The 19540-nt window shown below is 45.4% G+C and overlaps 1 protein-coding gene across 1 annotated transcript in view; it reads right to left on the bottom strand.

Annotated features, from left to right (window-relative positions):
* LOC8050584 (4-coumarate--CoA ligase 1) overlaps positions 1-19066 on the bottom strand; it is a 58078-nt gene extending 39012 nt beyond the window's left edge. Inside the window, exons 1-2 of the mRNA XM_029978191.4 lie at positions 19046-19066; positions 16816-17017 (exon numbers count right to left, since the gene is read on the bottom strand). Of these exons, the coding sequence (XP_029834051.2) occupies positions 16816-17017; positions 19046-19051 (208 nt within the window). The 5' untranslated portion in view covers positions 19052-19066. The remainder of the gene's footprint in view (positions 1-16815; positions 17018-19045) is intronic.
* Positions 19067-19540: the final 474 nt, after the last annotated feature.

Raw genomic sequence — 19540 nt, 5'->3', positions numbered from 1 at the left:
CCGCCCCTGTTCGTACCGTTCTTGATGAGCCCCACATCAATATGCGTGTGACATAACTTGATGACCTTAGCCGATCAGTGCATGGAAACGGGATTTGGGACGAGGCCCGCGTAAGAGTCGCATTCTAGCATATAGAAAACGTAGAGGGAATGTGTAGTCTGGAAGAGACGCTCGGTGGTCGCCTTCCAACTCACGCAATGCAAAGCAAGGCATGGGCGGGCCTTAATCCACAATGAACTCAAGGTTTATGGTGACGCCTCGCACCAAACAAGCACAAGTCGGAAGCTGCCTCGTAAACGATATCTCTGTCACACCAAGACTCAGCCAAGGCTGCGCAGATAAAGCGTGGAACACGTGAGAGGAAGTATCGCGTCGCATCGCACCGCCGCTCGGCGTAACCACGAATGACAACAATGGTTTTTATGGTTACGCCGCTCAGCGGCGCGAGTTTTTCTCACACGTATTTAGGGACACTGACAGGGTGTTTATGCTCGCCGAGGTTGTTAGTTGTACGTGACATATGAGGGCTCAACTACCCAGAACAGAATTTGCGGCTCGAAATTCGGTTTCTTTCCGCCCGAAAACCGCCGATCAAGAATTGGCCGGTTCGAGTCTCGCTCACTCTCTTTTTCGCGGTCACGGGCCGTTTTCTAAGGTATCGATGCGACCACCAAATTTAATCAAAGTCGTTGGTCACTGAAGGCACACACTCAATATTAAAAATAGAAAAAAACATGAAACCCATTTTTTGTGGCTTCTAAAAAGCTGTAAATACGTTGATTGAAAAAAAAAGTTCCACAGACAACCGGAAGCATTCTGTGCGTTCGTCGTTTCGCGTATCGCGGGACTCGCGGGGACGGAGATGGCAGCGGACGACGGGCGTGGGACCTCTATTTCAGAACTGTCGTTCGCGGTACCGGCGAATTCTGTCTACCGTTAAAAGAGAAATTTGGGACTGATCAAAAGAATTGGTATTCATCCCGTACGACACGCCCGGCCACCAAGCCGATTTGCACGAAGACGTCGCCGAGCCGTCGCTCCCTTCTCGTGGCTGAAGACATCGCTCGCGCAAACGTCAAGCACGACGTGTCTACTTCGAGTTGGATATGCACGCGTACGATTTCTTTACTAGGTGCGAATGTCCCCAAAGCGTGGTGCTTCCCGACTTCGACCCGGGAGTGCTTTTGCTAGAGAAAACTCGACAGCAAACTTTCAAACTTACAGTTTACCGGCTGAATTATTACTAAGGAAAGAGATCCACCAGGAACGAGATGCCCCAGTAGCTCAGTGGGAAAGACGTCCGCCTCACACGCCGTAGGACCGGGTTCGATCCCCCGTGAATATTTTTTTTTTTTTTTTTGCAGACAATTTTCGATGTTTACATATCTTTTTCTTTTCTTTACAATCATCACTGAAGAAACAAACAAAAAAATAACAAACAAATGTTGTGGACGATACTTCGCTGAATTAAACAGTATGGGATTTCCGTTTTGACACCTGCGAACTCAATGTAATCACTTTCCACAAAATGCAAGGAGCATATAAATCAGGTAGGGTCCGCTTTCCGAGGTGCCCGTAAATGTTCTACAGGAATTGCAGCCAGCCATTGGTCCCGATCCCGTTGATCTTTCGACAATGCCACTTTTTTTCGGATGCAGGACATGTGAGCCAGCTCTTCACGCAACATCTTGGGTTTATTCTTTTCGGAGCCGATCATGGAAATTCACCACGGGCACTCACTACTCATCTCCAACTCCTCAACGTACAAAACAACTCATCTTGGAGTACATAACAACGAGCGGAACGAACATAACTGCAAAAGAATCGCACGGCAAGCGGTTCCCGCACGCCGCATCGCACGCCGCATGTCGTGTCGTCAGGTGTCGTCTGCTACCGGAGAGGAGAAAAAAAAAAAAAAAACGCACGGTCGGGTGTAGCCACGTGACTTCCGCCAGTCACTCTCTTCTCTCCACTTCTCTGACCGCCGTCGGGTTTCGGTTTCGGTTTCGAGCAGTTGCGTCTTTTGGCTTTATTAAAGAAATACGCTACTCTGTTGCAAAATATTAATTGGGTAGTCCTCCGACACCATAATGAAGCACCTGGCAAAAAATAAAAACATTTTTTTGGGGGGTTGTCAGTGTCCCTTTAACACGGCGTCAGCCTTCTCTTCCTTTGATGTCATAAAAACGTCAACTGCGTGTCGTAGCATAGATGCTTTAAACACGCGCCAAATTGAGCCGCCATTGACGACCTTCTCGTGTGTTACCGACATGCCGAGCCACTGAAGCGGGCGTTGACGAGCCTCCACAAAGGCCTATGCTGGAGAGAAGGACACAGTAGCACCTAAAGTGGTAATAACACGTCCAGCTGTGGCAATCATGAAGTGAAGCAAACGAATTAAGATGAAACCAAAACAAAAAGTTAGGTTATGGCGGCCCCCATACACAACTGCCTGAAAGCATCCATAGAAACGAACAGGAAATAATTGTCAAAGGAGACGAGCTGGTGTAAGTTTAACATGATGGTAAACCTGCGGATGGAATAGAAAAAGAGAAAACGCGAAGGAAAACAGAAAAAAAAAAGCAGCCAACGCCTCAAGTATGCTTAAAAAATAAGTTAGAAGACGTAAAAAAAAAGGGAATTCATCAGTTATATACTTGATAAAAACTTAAAGGCCGACGTACCAACCTCGGTTTTCTGCAGGGAAGTTAATCCTCTTAGCGGTGCGCTGTCCTAAACTGCGAACGGAGCAAAGTTGGGGCAAGTTAAGAAATGAAGAGGATATAAGAAAGGAGGAGGTGGGCAAAAGTGGAAAGCGCCAAGTGCACGTCGGCCTTTAACATGGACTCCGCATATAAAATATGTTAAGTTAAAGCTTGGTTCCGCGTGCAATGTACTTCGCTGTCTGACAGGGAAAACATGGGGCAAGTCATGCTCGGCCATGTTGAAACTGCAGAACGCGTTGATCAATTCCCATCCCATGTATAGCCTGCCTGTCCTACATAGTATCTCGTTCACGTACACCAGAAGTCTTCAGGCAGAAATAAGCAAATTGTTAAGGATTTGTCTTGGTGTGCCTGAGGGAACATCAGTTATTGGTACAACAGCAGAAGCTGGAGCACGTCCCTTGGCAATCATGCGTTCCAAGGAGTCATTGCGAGTGTAATTAAGACATAAATCTGCTGCTAGAGGACATTTCATTTATTTATTTATCCTTAAGGGCCCGGGTGGGGCATTACATAAGGGGGGGAGTAGACGAGAACTAAAATACACTTTGACACTTGAAAACGACAAAAATAGCAAAGGAGAGATTCAAAATAGCAATAGTAAAAAACACAAAGTAATGATATGGTTTAGTCGGGAATAGTTAGTGGTTGTGTAAAGAGACTTCCTGGCGAAACGTCATTAGGTCAGTAATGACTACAATGTCGTCGGGAAGGGAGTTCCAAATGGCTATTGCATGAGGGAAAAAGGAAGTGTTGAAGGCAAGCGTTTTGCCTGCAATACGCTTGATGCATTGACTGTGATTAAGGCGTGATGATACTCGGTCTGGAGGAGCAAGAGGGGTGGTATGGGAGTATGGATAGTTATAGGAGAACTTATGCAATAAACATAACCGAGAGTTCAATCTTCGACTGGAGAGTAAGGGTAGTTCTAGAGTTTCTTTAAGTTGGGTTACACTGATGTCATGAGCATAAGCTGATGCGATGAATCGAGCTGCGCTGGTTTGTATGCGTTCCAGGTTATCAGAGAGGTAAGCTTGAGAAGGGTGCCAGATGGATGACGCATATTCAAGCTTTGGTCGAAGGAAGGCTATGTATACAAGTTTCTTAAGGTGACTGGGCGCGGACTTTAAATTACGTTTGAGGTATCCAAGTGTGCGTGATGCCTCAGCTATAATATTATCAACATGTAGTACCCAAGAAAGTGTTGAGGTTAAATTTACTCCTAAGTACTTATAAGAAGATGAAGTATTAATTGGGGTGCTATCTGTAGATTTTTTTCCTGGTAAACGAAACTGCTTTACACTTGTCCAGGTTGGGAGGCATAAGCCATTGTTCACACCAGGTATTAATTTGTGTTAGGTCGTCCTGCAATATAAGATGATCTGAATCATTTGTTAGTGGGCGATATATCACGCAATCATCGGCGGATAGCCTAATTTTCGAAAGGATGTCGTGAGGAAGGTCGTTTATGTATATTGAGAATAGTAGTGGGGAGAGTCCTGCACCCTGGGGAACTCCTGATACTACTTTACCAAGGGGTGATTTGTGATCATTAGCCAATGTGAACTGAACTCTGGAGGTAAGAAAATCCTGAATCCAAGCGATGATAGTCGAATCAATACCAAGAACTGAGAGCTTAGTGAGTAGATGACGATGCGGAACACGGTCGAAGGCCTTCGCGAAGTCGAGAAATATTACATCTGTTTGGTAATTATTATTCATGTTAACAAGTAGGTCATGAGTAAACTCTGCAAGTTGGGTCTCGCACGAGAGACCTTTAAAAAAACCGTGCCGCTGTGGGTAGAAAAAATTAATCGAGTTAAGGTGACTTATTATGTTCGAGCTGATTATATGCTCTAATAGTTTAGAAGGAACGCTTGTTAAAGAAATGGGGCAATAATTGATCGATCATTACGTTTATGGACAGGGAGGATTTCCCAATTTTCCAGTCTTTTGGGCTTTGGGGATCTGAGAGTGATCGGGAGAAAATTAGTGATAGATACTCACTTGCAACAATATTGGTGCTTTTAAGGATTTTGGTGCTGATGTTATCCATGCCAGCAGATGATGATAGTTTTAGTTTGTCAATCAAGGCACTTATTCCAGCAGATGACATAACAATAGGTGACATGATGGCACTAGACAATGAGCGGGGAGATGCTACTTCGCCAAGGCCTCCGTCCGTGAAGACAGAAATGAAAAAGTCGTTTAAGGCTGTCGCGCTTTCGTTCTCAACAATGAGATCTTTATTGCTGTCTGTCAGCGACAGAGATTGGGAGTGATATTTGGGAGACAGGAGTTGCCGAAATCGGGTTGGGTTAGAACGAAGAATGGAAGGCATGTCGGAAGATAAAACCTTTTCCTTATCCCGTTTAATATGTTTTGCATATTCTTTTGAAAGTTGACTGTGCGTGTTCCAGTCTTCAACGTCATCAGTGCGCTTAGCTTTGCGATACTACGATTCTTTTTGTTTCGTAGTATTTTTAGTGTCTTATCAAATCAGTGGTGGTTCTCGTCGGATATAATAAGGACTGTTGGTATAAAATGTTGATGAGACTGTTTATTTCATTTCGGAAGAGGTTCCAGTTTTCTTCTACAGATCTCGAATAAAAGTTCCTCCTGAAGTTTGTGTAAAAAGTTTGTAGTTCATTATTGATGGAATTAAAATCTCCTTTATTGTAATCTTTAATGAATTTATGAGTTGGCATTTTCCGAATAATAAGTAATGACATAATCATGCTTAAGAGTTGATGGTCGCTTAATTCCGGTGAATGAATAATGTTTTCAATATACTCGGGAGTAGTGGAAAAGACGAGGTCAAGCGTATTTTCGAGTCTTGTTGGATGACTAACTACTTGAGCGAGGGTGAAGTCGAGCGTAAAATCAATAAATTCCTTTTAATTCATTTATGGCACTTTTGTTCGTCACCGTGAGTGAGGACCAGTTGGTGCTTGGAAAGTTAAAATAACCAAATAGAAAAAAAGAATGCTCTGGGGTGACTGGTTTGAAGCTCGTGAAGAGAATCCCGCATCTTATCAACAAAAATATTATCGCTCTCGGGCGCCCTGTAACAAACTCCGATTATAATGTTTGAGCGAGGGTAGCTGATGCGAACCCAGATTAGTTCCAGATTGTTGTTCCGACTGATACAAAACGATGAGATGTTTTTTTATGGCAATGAGGACGCAGCCTCCCCTTCTTGAGCAACGATCATGACGATATACATTATAGTTCATGTGAGGAGGGAATATTTCAGTATCATGCACGTCATTCGTTAACCAAGTTTCTGTTAGAATGATAATGTCGGCTGTGCTATCATCAATAATACTATGTAGGTCATCTCGTTTGGACATGACACTGCGTATGTTAGTAAAGATTACAGAAAGTTGTAGAAACTTTTCAGGTTTATTTACAGGAACTATGGGGCTTGTGATAGTCAAGCAATGGCCTAGTTAGCTGCGAGTTTCAATGACTTTTCCTGATTTAGCATCGTACACATAGCAGAGATTACCTACAAAAAGTTTATCGAGCCGTAGTTTAAACAAACATTTCTGAGGTTTGATAAATTCGAGCAATTTGTTGCGGGCTAATCGCGTCGCTGGTGCAAAGTCTTCGCGGATTGCAAAGTCTGTTCCTTTCAGTTTTCGTCCGCATGCTAAGATGGATTCCTTGTCCTTGAATTGATTTACTTTAATTATGATTGGACGATTTTTATTTGCAGTGAACTTCCCTATGCGGTGTGCTCGTTTGATGTTGTTTGAGTCAAGATTGAAATCTAAATATTGCGCACAAAAAGCAATCAGTGTTTCTTCCGATTGCTGCCAAGATTCAGACTGCGAGTCAGCAATTCCCAGGAACAGAAGATTATTCCTACACAGTCTGTTATTTAAGTCCTCGTTAGCCGCTTAATTGGAGGACGGCAATATCCTCCGAGATTGCGTGAGTGTTAACTATTGGTTCTGTGCCCCCTAATCTGCTGAGGTGTTTTCCAGCACCGTAAGTCTTTGCTTAAGTTCCTCCGTAGTTTTATCTGCAGAGTTGTTTTACAGCACCGGAACTCTTTTCTTAAGTTCCTGTACGGTTTTATCTGTAGTCTCTTGTCGCTCTTTCACTGTCTTAATTTCTGCAAGTAGGGCTGCTTGTCCCTGCTCGATCCTTTGTGCAATGGCTAGAACAGTTTCTTCTATTTCTGTAGGACCAGGGTTCATTTCTATGTCACCGGACAGTAACAAGACCACGTGCGATAAAAGGACGTTGGCATACGAGTTTAGGCACAAACACAAAAAACTACGCCATCTCAAGTCGTAGGGGCACGACATTATATATATACTACGGAGTTCGTCCTTTTTACAAAAACTGACACTCGATCACTTATCAGGTTGTTTGGAAAAGAGGAATTCAAGGAACTCTGGATAACCTCAACATTCCACTACAAGCCTGTTTTTAAAATCGACCCGTGCCTCAGAAATATACCTCCACGAAATTCATTAAGAAACAGAAACACCCTACCACCGCATCAGTTTGAACGTCGCCTACAATAATAAGCAAATATATAAGTATGGACAGATTTCAAGCCCGAATTGCCAGCAGTGTCACGTGGAAGAGGATCTAAACCATACTTTTTTCTAGTCACAAATATAATGAAGAGCGTTTGACACTATTGACCAGGATCAAAAAACCTACCAGCGAACCTTACAGTTTTGAGAAGGTCTTAGGTACCTGGTAACAAGAACCGCATCAACGAAGGGTGTTAGATGCATTAATGACATTTCTTAATACGACTTATCTGATTAACCGATTGTAAATACTCTTGTAACATACCGACTTTAATCTTGTAACATAGCGACTGTAAATAATCTTGTAAAGTATCGATTGTAAATAATCTTGTGACATAACTAAAAGAAATACAATTGCGAAACGTGTGCTGACCTCGACAAAACATTACACGCATTCATTTACTTTTTCAATGTACAGACTGTATAGGGAATCTGTTCATTATTTCTACGATTTATGTAAAGACTGAATGTGTTCAACGTACAGTGTGATTAGAACTTTCCTGTGCGGTGATGTATAAGTGCCCTCTCCTGTTTCTCTGCAAGTCTTGTGCTGTGTCTATGTCTTACACCGGAACTTTGATTTTTGTGTAGTAACCCATGAAGTATGCCTTCTTGTGCTATCTTTTTTCCCTTTCCCGTTCCCATGCGGAGTCGCCAGCCGGAATGCATTTTGTGACTAACCCCTCTTGCATTTTTTTTTCATAAGAAAAGGGGCTTAAGCCTGCTTCAGGTAAAACCAGCTTGGAGCAGGTGGAGCGAAAATTCGCGCTGCAGAACCCAGCATCCTGGGGTCGATTCCCACCCCTGCCCGTTTCGATCTGGATGAGCATCGTTCCGGCGTGCGGGGGTGTACCACTACTGCGTGGTGAACGTTAAAGACCCCAGGCTAGTGGTTACTGCACTGCCTGTCTTTCTCATTTACAGCTGAGACACCAGACGCCCACTGAGGCAGACTACTTCGGCTGTATAAACATACACACGACAACTTAAATTTGCTGTTTCAGGTACGATTTAAAAAAAAAAATGCAGTCAGAGTACAGACGAGCTGGTGTAACTTGAACATAATGGTAAACCTGAGACTGGGGTAGGAAAACAAAAAACGCAAAGCAAGACAGAAAAAAAAAAAGAAAAATACCGGCAACGTGTCTTCTCGTTTACCGTTTTCCTGCCCCAGTCATACGTTTACCATCATAGACACAAGTGTTCTTATTGAGGGATGAAACAACAGTGTTAAGCCTCAAACTCATCTTTATCTTAATTTCTAGCAGGGCCAAAATAGTTGCAACACAAACACAAAACGTACAGACAAAAACATTGAGCAATCTCGTGTGAATCCACAGTATAGTCACAGCGATAGCTGCGGCACGTGACGGCGAAGTAGTTAAACACGGGCGTCGCGTTCACCCACCATGGGGCAGTGGGGTACGTAAACAAAAGCGTTCGGAACAAAGTTGACACCTGTTTTGTGCCAAACGCTTTTGTTTTGTCCCATTCTGCTCCGAACGCTTTCGTTTCTGTTTTTTTATCTGGAGCGCGTGAAAGCGCGCTTCCCGGCAGTAGCCCCTGGCATTGACAGCGCGACGATGGTAATTTTGTATATACCCCCTCTCTCAAACGTCTGCAGTGCAGACAAAGGTATGGGAACAAGTGCGTGGTAGTGTGCCTTCATGTAGTCCGTGGCCTTGGAAAGATCCTTATATGCACGAGTTCCGTACAAACGAAAGCATTCTGCTGAGCTTGGCTCACACGCCTGTGCCTATGTCTTTATTGGAGACATTTGCGGGAGGAGATCAAAAGTCGTGCCTCTAGCGGTATAGCTTCAGCTGTGGGGCCAACAAACCGAACTTTTTGGTTTGTTTTTGATCAGATAAATTGAAGATGACGCTTCGAAGGCCGTTCCGCGTGCCACCAAAGCACTGATCATAGCGAAGCGCTCGTGCCCAGACCGAGCTAGGCAAGGTATGGTGACGATAAGGGGAAGTGTGCCGAACAGAAAATCGATAGCATGTAGGGTGACCACCTTTTTGCTGGCGAAATGCGGGACACGCGGGACCGGGGGGGGGGGGGGGGGGGGAGGAATTTACGACAACACACAACACGAACCGAGGCTCTGTTGACACATTTAATATATTGTGCTCTTTATACACCCGCATATTGCATTGCAATAATTAATCTAAAATTATTTTCACTCTCAGGGATATGCCTTCATGTTATTAAATCTGTCGAAGTTGAAAGTATAAAAATCAACTGTAGCAGAACTCAGTGCATCAAATGAAATTAAGAAGCAGTAAATCTTTTTCGGGTATTCAGCATGATCCTACGCACATTTTTAACATTATTTTCTTTCTCGACCCCTGTGAGTTGCAGCCTTTTTGCCTTCACTAAAAAAAAAGAAAAAAACATTTAGCAACACTTTTGCATTGACACAACGATATGAAAATAATTGCTGCACTTCATATTTAAAATTTTGGCGAGCAATTTTTTCTCACAATATTTTGCCACCAAGGGGAGATCTACGCACAACGTCGCATGCGCGTCGGTTCTCCTGCAAGAACGACGGGCGCTTCCCGCTATGCTTGGATAGAAAATGGCGTACCATTGCGATTCATACGATTCCCAGCGACCCTCGCTCTTCCCCGTGCCCTGTGGTTTGGGCTGCACAATGAGTTGCAGAGCGAATTTTACGACAGTGTGAAATGCGCGACAATTTGAAGATTTGAGAATTTCTCGCGGGACGCGGGACACGAGCCCTCAATGCGGGACAGTCCCGCGAGTCGCGGGCGGGTGGTCACCCTAATAGCATGCCATTTGTTCATGACACCGGTGGCACAGGTACGCTACGCCTGGTGCCATCGGGCGGCGCACAATGGCACCACGCGTAGAGCCGCGTCCTGCGTGAGGACGCGTAATACGAGACGCTCTTGTGACGCGCGCGCTCGCGCACAACACTTGAGACGCTTCACAACATGCCCCTTAGAGCAGAAGTGCACCGGTATCTAAAGTGGCTTTACCGTTATCCTGGCTACAGCGCCACTTATTCGTCATAAAGCGGCGGCACGTGGAACTACTCAAGAATGCAGAGCGCTCGGTACACCTACCCCCGTAGCCACCAGAGTCAAGGTTCACTTTGTTCGTTATGCTGTATTAGTAAACACCGGGCTCTAAGGACAACAAGCTAGATAAAGCGCACCCTACATTTCGATCCTTTTTAGCCACTGCACTCGGCTTACCTTCACTCAAGCTTTGCACCAAAGAGAAAGCTAACGGAATTTGTAAGAACCTTAAATCCCGTCGTAATAATGACGGGCACAGTAGGCCCCCCGCGCAATTCATCATAATTGCTTCCTGACGAGTTGGCAGCGACAACCGCTAGCTGGCAGCGAACAATAAGAGAGCCTGTATGACAAAGAATTTCCAACTGCTCCATCGGGGTCACGTGTGTTATGGGCTGCGTTTGCAATTCGACCTACAGGTGACGAACGCGTTGGTCGTCCGCGAGCGTCTCTGCCTTTCTGCCTGCTTCCCTTCTAGGCACGCGATAACGCAGCGCATGCGTACTTGCGACCAATCTCCGATGGCAAGTCCGCCATTAAATTACAAACGCTCGCGATGGTTTGAGTTGCACCCTCTCTACAATCTAAGCTCCCTACGAACAAAAGGCGACAGAGGCGACGCCGCCGGCGAACTCCCTTGCAGAGGGTATTTGGAACTACACAAACCCTAAATTCAGAGCGGGTCATTAACGCTGTGGCGTGGCTGCGAGTTAAAGCTGTGACGTGGCCGGTAATCTTCTGAAATCAGGCACAATCTGCGTCTGATCACTCTGCAACAACTTGAACAGAATACAATTCCCTTCTGCCACGACTACCCCACGGCAAGTTGCTCGAAAACCCCCTGATCCTTCATGGCGATCCATCGGCCCGTCCACACCACGTCGGCGATTTTGGCCGTACTCGATAAAAACGACTCAACCCAGAAAAAATGGCACCAATCGGAGCTTTCCAGCACAATCATGTATGGCTGCTAACACTGCGGTAAACAAAAGCAAAAACAAAAAAAAAGTGAAAGCCGTTTACAACTTCCTGTAACGCCGAATTAGAGCGCAGCTCTTGAGGAGGAGGAGGGAAGGGTACTGGGGGGGGGGGGTCAAGTGACCTTGAGGGGGGGTCACCTGACCTAGGGGGGTCACGTGACGATGACGATGCCGATGACGTCATCAGTAACGATGACGTCATCAGTGACGTCACTGATGACGTCATCAGTGATGATGACAAGGACGATGCGGATGCTGGTGACATCATCAGTGATGATGACGATGACGATGCGGATGCCGGTGACGTCATCAGTGACGTCACTGATGACGTCATCAGCGATGATGACGATGACGATGCGGATGCCGGTGACATCATCAGTGATGATGACGATGCAGATGCCGGTGACGTCATCAGTGACGTCACTGATGACGTCATCAGTGATGATGACAATGACGATGCGGATGCCGGTGAGGTCATAAGTGATGATGACGATGCGGATGCCGGTGACGTCATCAGTGATGATGACGATGACGATGCGGATGCCGGTGACGTCATCAGTGACGTCACTGATGACGTCATCAGTGATGATGACGCTGACGACGCGGATGCCGGTGACGTCATCAGTGACGTCACTGATGACGTTATCGGGGGTCACGTGACCCCGGGGGTCACGTGACTTGGGGAGCCTCGTGACTTTGGGTGTCACGTGACCTTGGGGGTCGCGTGACCCTGGGGGAGGGGTCACGTGACTTTGGGGAGTCACGTGACCATGGGTGTCACGTGACCTTGGGGTGATTTTGAGGTCACGTGACCTTGGGATGACATTGGGGGTCAGGAGACCTTGGGATGACCCTGATTACGCCGACGGCGACGGTGACGCCGCTCAAGCCGGGAACGGGCCCCTAAGAGCTGCGCTCTAAAAAGTGAAAGCCGTTTACAACTCCCTGTAACGCCGAATTGGAGTGCAGCTCTTGAGGAGGAGTGAAGGGTACTGAGGGGAGGGTAGACCCCTCCTCCTTCTCCTCCTCTTCCCCTCTTCTTTATTATGCTCCGGGGGGGTCACGTGACTTCAGGGAAGGGGGGTCACGTGACCTTGGGGTGTCACGTGGGATCACCTTGGGCGTCACGTGACCTTGAGGTGACCTTGAGAGGGGTCACGTGGCCTCGAGGGGGTCACGTGACCTTGGGGAGGGGACCACATGACCTCGGGGGTCACGTGACCTTGGGCTGACCTTGGCGGTCACGTGACCTTCAGGGGGCCACGTAGGGGTCACCTTGGGGGTCACGTGACCTTGAAGTGACCTTGAAAGGGGTCACGTGACCTCGGTAGGTCACGTGACCTTTGGGTGACCTTGGGGTCATGTGACCTTGGGATGACCTTGGTTACGGTGACGGCGACGCCGCTCAAGCCGGAAACGGGCGCCTAAAAGCTGCGCTCTAAAAAAAAAAACGCTGCAGCTTCCACAAATGCAAGTCAAGGAAACGAAGTGCATGATCATAGACGTCAGCAAGACTGTGCTCTCAATGAAACTACACTCAATTCCCATCAGCATCTCAGATGGCAACGTTGCAAACGCTCTATCTGCGTTTGGGAAAGTCTAAACCATTGTCCAAGACAGGGGCATTCTGGCTATGACTACGACAAGGATTGTTTCGATCGAGCTGAATGATGGGGTGACTGCGGACAGCTTGCCGCACCAGCTCAAGCTTCTGAAAACCAACGGTCTAGTTTTTGTGCCTAATAAGTCTCCGAAATGCCTCCGCGACAGACAGATGGTTCATCTCAGAGGCCAGTGCCACGCCCCTTGGTGCACCACATGTCGGAGTTTCGGTCACGAGTTTGAAGACTGCATTCCAACTTTCGCCAACAAAATAAGCACGTCTCTCGAGAATCCTACCGAATTCTTGAGGGGTACAGAGGAGATTATTCAAACGTAGGCCTCAGCAGAACCCAGCGTGGTTCCTAGAAAGATCAACGTTGAGACAGCTACTTTTACTTAGAAGAATAAAGGCAGGACAACGACATGCTCAGAAACAGAGGACAAAACGAAGAATGACGCAAGCACCATCTCACCCGTAGTTCTTCTCACTGACTAGCAAACTGAAGATAAAACCGAGGAAAAAGAAAATGGACCTAAAATGGAGGAAATATAAGAGAACGAAGCTTCCGGAGAACCAAAAGGAGAGAAAGCACAAGACCCACTTAAAACTGGCTCCACTCGTCCATGAATGAAGATGGAAAGAAAAACAAATCGGGAACAAAATATTTACACCCCAAAGCGGGAAATGATGCTAGATTTTATTCTGTGACCTGCAAAGCTTGTGATTTCAGGGGGGGGGGGGGGGGGGGGGCGATGAACTAAAAACGACTGTCCTTCCCAGTAAGCAATGTTAACTTACCTTCAGTCTTGGCTAAGTAACACCATTTCTGCTGAGGTATTCTTTGGCTAGGGCCCAGCAATTGCTAAAAGTAGGCTAACTCTGTGTTTTTGAAAGAAAAAAAATGCAAATCGTGGCAAAAGTAGGGGTGGGTTATCTTTGGGGGGTGGGGCATCTCTCGGAAAGCTTTCGGGACTGGAGTAACTGCGTAACATATAGAGTTACTCTAGTTCACACGGACAGGCAACGCCGCTCTGATGGTTCAACTAATAACTTATTCAAGATGGCCGCCTTGGTGCCGCTAACTTAAAGGGGTACTGCAACGAAAGTCTAGCGCCAATTTTATTGTTGAAATGTCAGCCACGGTATGGCCACAACGCAGACATCAATGTTTTGCTCTAAAAGAGACTTCCACGTTAATTAAAACGAAAGAACCTAATGACGTTACGTCATACCACACTTAAAAACAGCACCGCTCCGCGCAAGTACGGCAGCAAGCTGCGTCGCGCGAGCACTGTCCTAACTTGTCCCGAAGCGAGTTTCCCTTCTTTCTAGCGCCTTTTCAACTCCTGCAGGGAGCGGGAATCGTGAACAGCCGAGTTGTAACGGTTTGACGCTACCAAGTGGCGAAGCTCACAACCACGCCAGCTTCCCTGTAGCTTTGCCCGTCAGGGAAAACCTGACGCCGGACCTTCCGAGACGCATCAAAATCTCCAAACCCTTACGAAAAAAAAATTGAATTGTAATTTAAAGTGAAATGGTATCACTAAATACACCGCGTTGAGTCTCAATTGAAGCTCAATAGGTTCCGATTGAACCGTCACAACATATTGATCACTGAGTTTTAATTAAATTGTTAGCAATTGCATTTCAATTGATTTTGTGGCAATAATGTTTTTATACAAGCTTTTCAATTGAGTTTCAATAAACGTTTTGCGATTGAGTTTCAATAAAAGTTTTGCAGCTCTTTTTCAATAAACATTTTCGCAGCCGCGTTAAAAACACCTGCAACGTGTGGGGAATTTTTATCTTGTAATTCTTTAATGCATGGAACATGAAAGAAACGGAGAACATGAATGAAACGAACGAACACAAACGTCATAAAGCACTCACAACACACGAATCAGATTTCCTCTGACTAGTCCACAGCCTTATATACCCTACATATGAAAGGAGTGAATTTAGCCGGTTACCACCTCATCCAGTATGCTATCCCCTCCTCGAAAGTCCAATAAATGATAAACAGTGTTTCGACGTCATTGGACTCTACCCCATATAAAATAATATCAATAATATTAAAAGAAAACATTCGTACAAGTAATAATCGTTCAATTAAGTCGCTAAATCCACAAAAGCGATTCCTAGCCGGTCTGTTATCGTTTCTCTGCGTAGCACCATTTAGGACGAAACAACGCACAATAGTTGCTCGCTTTAAATATATTTTTGTTTTCCTTTACGAAGTGAGTATAATAGGCTGAATGATGTCACTATAGGCGCCGACAGACTGAAAACGGCATAGCTTCGCCTTCAAACACCCGTTCTTCAGCGCGCGCTCCACGCCTTCCACCGTGTTTTCACAGCGTGCACGCGCTTGATGTGCACGAGACGTTGCAGCATTTTCGAGGGGGTGATTCAAGCTTGAGGGGAGGCAAGTGAAGCTCCTCCCCGTTGTTCTCACCTTGTCAGGGACCTTAGAGTTATTATAATGCACCCTATATGATTTCCAAGGTGTCAAAATATTTGTATTCCCTTTGTTGCAGAAATGAACTTAAGCAAATATGTTTATTCTGAGAGACATTAGTCTACTCCTGGGTATTTGCAGCTGTGCACTTGCTGGGTTCATCAACAGCAAAGGGCGCAAACCAGCTGATGTCAATGATTCAATCATAAAAACTCGTTTGAATCACTAATGAAGAAAAAAATAAATGCCTGTCAAGTAATAAAACTTAAGTGCATGCTAAGCTAAAAGGAATAAGTGACAAAACAGACTTATATATCTAATGAGTGAACTTAGAATAACCAACATTGAGCTCTTAATAATGAAACTGATTTGCCAATGTAATAAGTTAATTAAAAATAATCGATATTGAGTTCTTGATGATAAAACTCGTTTGCACACCTAATAAGTGATTTGAAAAGAATAGAATTGAGTTATAAATGAGCAAACTCAATTGTATTCCTAATCATTAAACTCAAAATAATATATATTGCCTTCTTAATGAAAAAAATCTAAATTTCATTCTTAATGCGCAAATTCAGAAGAAAATGTATTGAGTTCTGAATAATCAAACTCAATTGCATTCCTAATGAGTTAATTCAACAGAATCGATATTGAGTTTCTTATGACCAAACTTAATTGCGTTCCTACTTAGTATATTCAATAAAATCGATATTGAGTTTCTTATGACCAAACACGATTGCATTTCTAATGAGTAAATTCAATGAAATCGATTTTGAGTTCCTCTTGATAACACTCAATTGCATTCCTACTGAGTAAATTCGATAGAATCGCTATTGAGTTTCTTGTGATAATGCTCATTAGACGTTGAGTTTATATTGAGTTTCAATCGACTCTATAGAATATATTAGAAACTCAATTGAAACAAATTAATTTCTGTAATGGATCGATGCTCATCAAGTACTCTCTGGAATCGGCAGTTTGAGATTTTAAGATACAAACGTGCGATTGTCATTAGCAGATTTCGTTAATCCTGTTTAACTTATTTTCGAACGTGAGAGGTATATTTACATTTTAATTTCAGTGCCCTTTTAATTCAAACGACCAAAAGAAGGTATTTTTACGGTCGGCGTCACGAGAACGCAGGTTGATTCACTGATTTTGAGCTGCCTTTAGACTGTCCGTGTGAATGCGTGTAGGCAATGACGGTACTTAAAAAAATGTATAACATAACAAATGGAAGCTGTGTTCCAACAATAAGAAATCAGTCGTCATGTTGAGCTTCTCAGGGCTTATGATATATTTAGCGTGAAACGTCATCAGACCTTGGACGTGTGCGAAAACTCCTGACGGTGTTCGGCTTTTCGCATGCACCCCAGATGAGTCAGGGTTTGGGAACGTCTGATGTTCAAAACTAAGAGATGTCGTTTTATAAATCTTACTTTCCGTCAGAGATGTCTTTGCCAAGACGACCACTGCTCCGGCGAAAATACATCCGTACATGGCGACGTAGTTATCGATGCTATTGTCCAAGTGTACACAAACGTGATCGCCGGGTTGGACGCCGTGAGCTTGGAACCCCGCGGCGAAACGCTGCATCTGAATCAGGCATTCGGCGCGTGTCAAAGCTCGTGAATCGTCTACCTGCAGGAAAAATAATAAAAAACACTTTTATTCTACGGTTTGTTCATACGCTGTGATTCCTGTGGTAATTATGTGTGTAATACCGTGGCCTAGCAGACACCCAGTAAATATCTTTAAAAGTAGACTCCGCGTTTGGTAGGCCCTCAAAACGTTAAGTTGTAATTTGACGAATTCCAAAAGCGTTCAACGCTTCCTTCGTTTCAGTGCTACTCGGCCGTGACCAGCCCTTTCTTCCACTGGTTCACAAGAGTCGTACTTGTAAACGAACGAAATCCGTGACCGGCGGAAAGACAGGCGAATTCCGCTGGTCGTTTTGGAGCGCGCCGGGATCGACTTTTCTGGAGCGAACCTATTTCACTGGGCGATCGGCATCGAGACGGACGTGTTCCACAGGTCACTTTGGATTAGCTCCCGCTCCAGATCTCGATCTGAATTCGAGAAAAGTCGCTCCCACGATTTTGGCGGATTCAACCGGAAGCCAGCCGGACCAGCCCTCGGTGCACACCCGTGACTTCCTTTCTCGCGGGGCATCTCGCCTGATCTCGCCCATCTTGCCTCAAAAAAATTCGTAATGGCCGCTTGCTTAACCCTCGGCTCGACAGGTTCGTTTTCCAGGAAGGAGAAGAGAAGGTTTTGCCGCGCTACGGGCATTCCGGCAATCTTTGCTAGAAGCTCCTGAGCCATTCCTGCCGCTCGTGCGTCGAACACGTGTTAGCGCCGCGACTGCGAAAACGTCTTCGAAACGACAGCGGCGGCCGCGGAAAGGGGATTCGCAGGCAGTTGAGTGACGGGAAGGCATCCGCCGATCCCGGAGCAGTGGTCATGTTCCATTGGGGATCCGTAGGCAGCGCGACCCCGTTCGGATTGTGTGCTCCATTCCGGATCTGGCCAACTGATCCCGGCGCGCTCCAAAACGCCCAGTGGAATTGGCGATAACCGTGAGGAAACTCCACAAAGCGTTTTAAGCACGCTTAACCTGGTTGCCAAATCCTGACCGTCCCTCAACAGGCCATGTGCCTACCAACAAAATGCCACCACCACCGTCAACAGATCGAGACACTATTAGCTGTAGTGAACTTTCTACTGCAAGCTTCTAAGCCCTACATGTTTTTTTTTTTTTTTGGCTGGCGTGTTCATTGTTCGTCGTCACATCAACCCCGTGCTGTTTACCCTGGTTCCGCATGCAGTACGGTGACAAAACTGCGGCATATGTTGCTCAATCGACAATCGAGGTTGAGAACCAACATACAAAGGACAAGTAGAAGACTGGAGAGGACAAGCGCTTCTATAAAAGATGTCCTGCCTTCTATAAAATTGAAGTCTATGCATGCTTATACAACCTAGAACTTAGTTTACCCTAACGGGTGACTTTTCTCCCAGCTGTAGATGAGACATTTAGCCAGTGCAGTACAACCGCTCACCTGGGGTCTTTAACGTGCATGACGCAGTAGCCATATACGACCGCACGCCGGTACGATGCAAGTGTGCAGATTGAACCCAGGATCCCTGGGTTCTGCAGCGCGAGCTTTCGCTCTACGTGCTCCGAGCTGGTGTGCGCTAGACCAGCCGGCCACCGAGCCCCCTTCCTCTCTTCTACTTGTCCTTGTCTTTCGCGCTAATTGTTTTTGAGATGCAGAACCCACTAGGCCATCAACTTATCTTAATAAAAAAGTGTGCAGCACGTTTCAACTCTACTGATATTCCTTATTCAACTCGTCGAGGTTGCTAAAAAAAACATTATGTCTCGAATGGTCTATTTCAAAGTACAATTGTGGCCAGATTTTTTTAGAGAGTTTGTTTCTGCTGATCGTTAAAAGTTTCATGGCGTAACAGCAACGATGATTATGCTGCACAAAGCTAGATTTCGAGCGAGACAAATTCCTATATTCAGGAATAAGAGGGAAGCAAGGAAGAGAGGACAGAGAGACTAGGAGAGAGAAGGAAGACAGGGGCGTCGCTTACGGTGATATGAACATTTGTTATTGCTCACTGTTCAATAAAAGAGTTGCGAACTGCGTTGTTACTTACCAGCATAATTTTTTCTGGAGAAGTCTTCAGCCGCTCACTTGTGATTGTGTAGAACGAACACTTCGGGATATCACAAGGCGGGAAAGGTGAATGCACAACGCCGTCCTCAATTCGCGTTTTTGTCGGTGAGTCTGCATTCGCAAAAATTTCCATGATCAAGAAAACATCATCTCTACTTGTTCTAATGACTTATGGAATATATCACAGGCAACAAACAATGACTTTGAATATACCCCAAAGGTCTTAAAAGTATCAGAGTAGCATGATTTATCGGGGTTGTTTAGAAAAAATGACAGCGAAGAAAGGCGAGATTAAGCAGGAGCGTACCGTTGACCGATATTTAGTAAGGAAAAAATAAGCTTATCTGCACATTAACGTTTAAATATATTTCTCTTGCGTGAGGGGGCATAAACAGTAAACCGAGTTTCCCACATTGTCTAGCAACATGTGGCTTTAGCGGTTTTACAGAATGAGATGTCAAACTGCGCGATTGCG

This window comes from Ixodes scapularis, unplaced genomic scaffold (genome assembly GCF_016920785.2).
Source record: "Ixodes scapularis isolate PalLabHiFi unplaced genomic scaffold, ASM1692078v2 PGA_scaffold2__306_contigs__length_199485367, whole genome shotgun sequence".
Classification (NCBI taxonomy): Eukaryota; Metazoa; Arthropoda; class Arachnida; order Ixodida; family Ixodidae; genus Ixodes; species Ixodes scapularis.
Note: the sequence above shows the minus strand (reverse complement) of the source record. Positions and strands in the feature narration are given on the sequence as shown.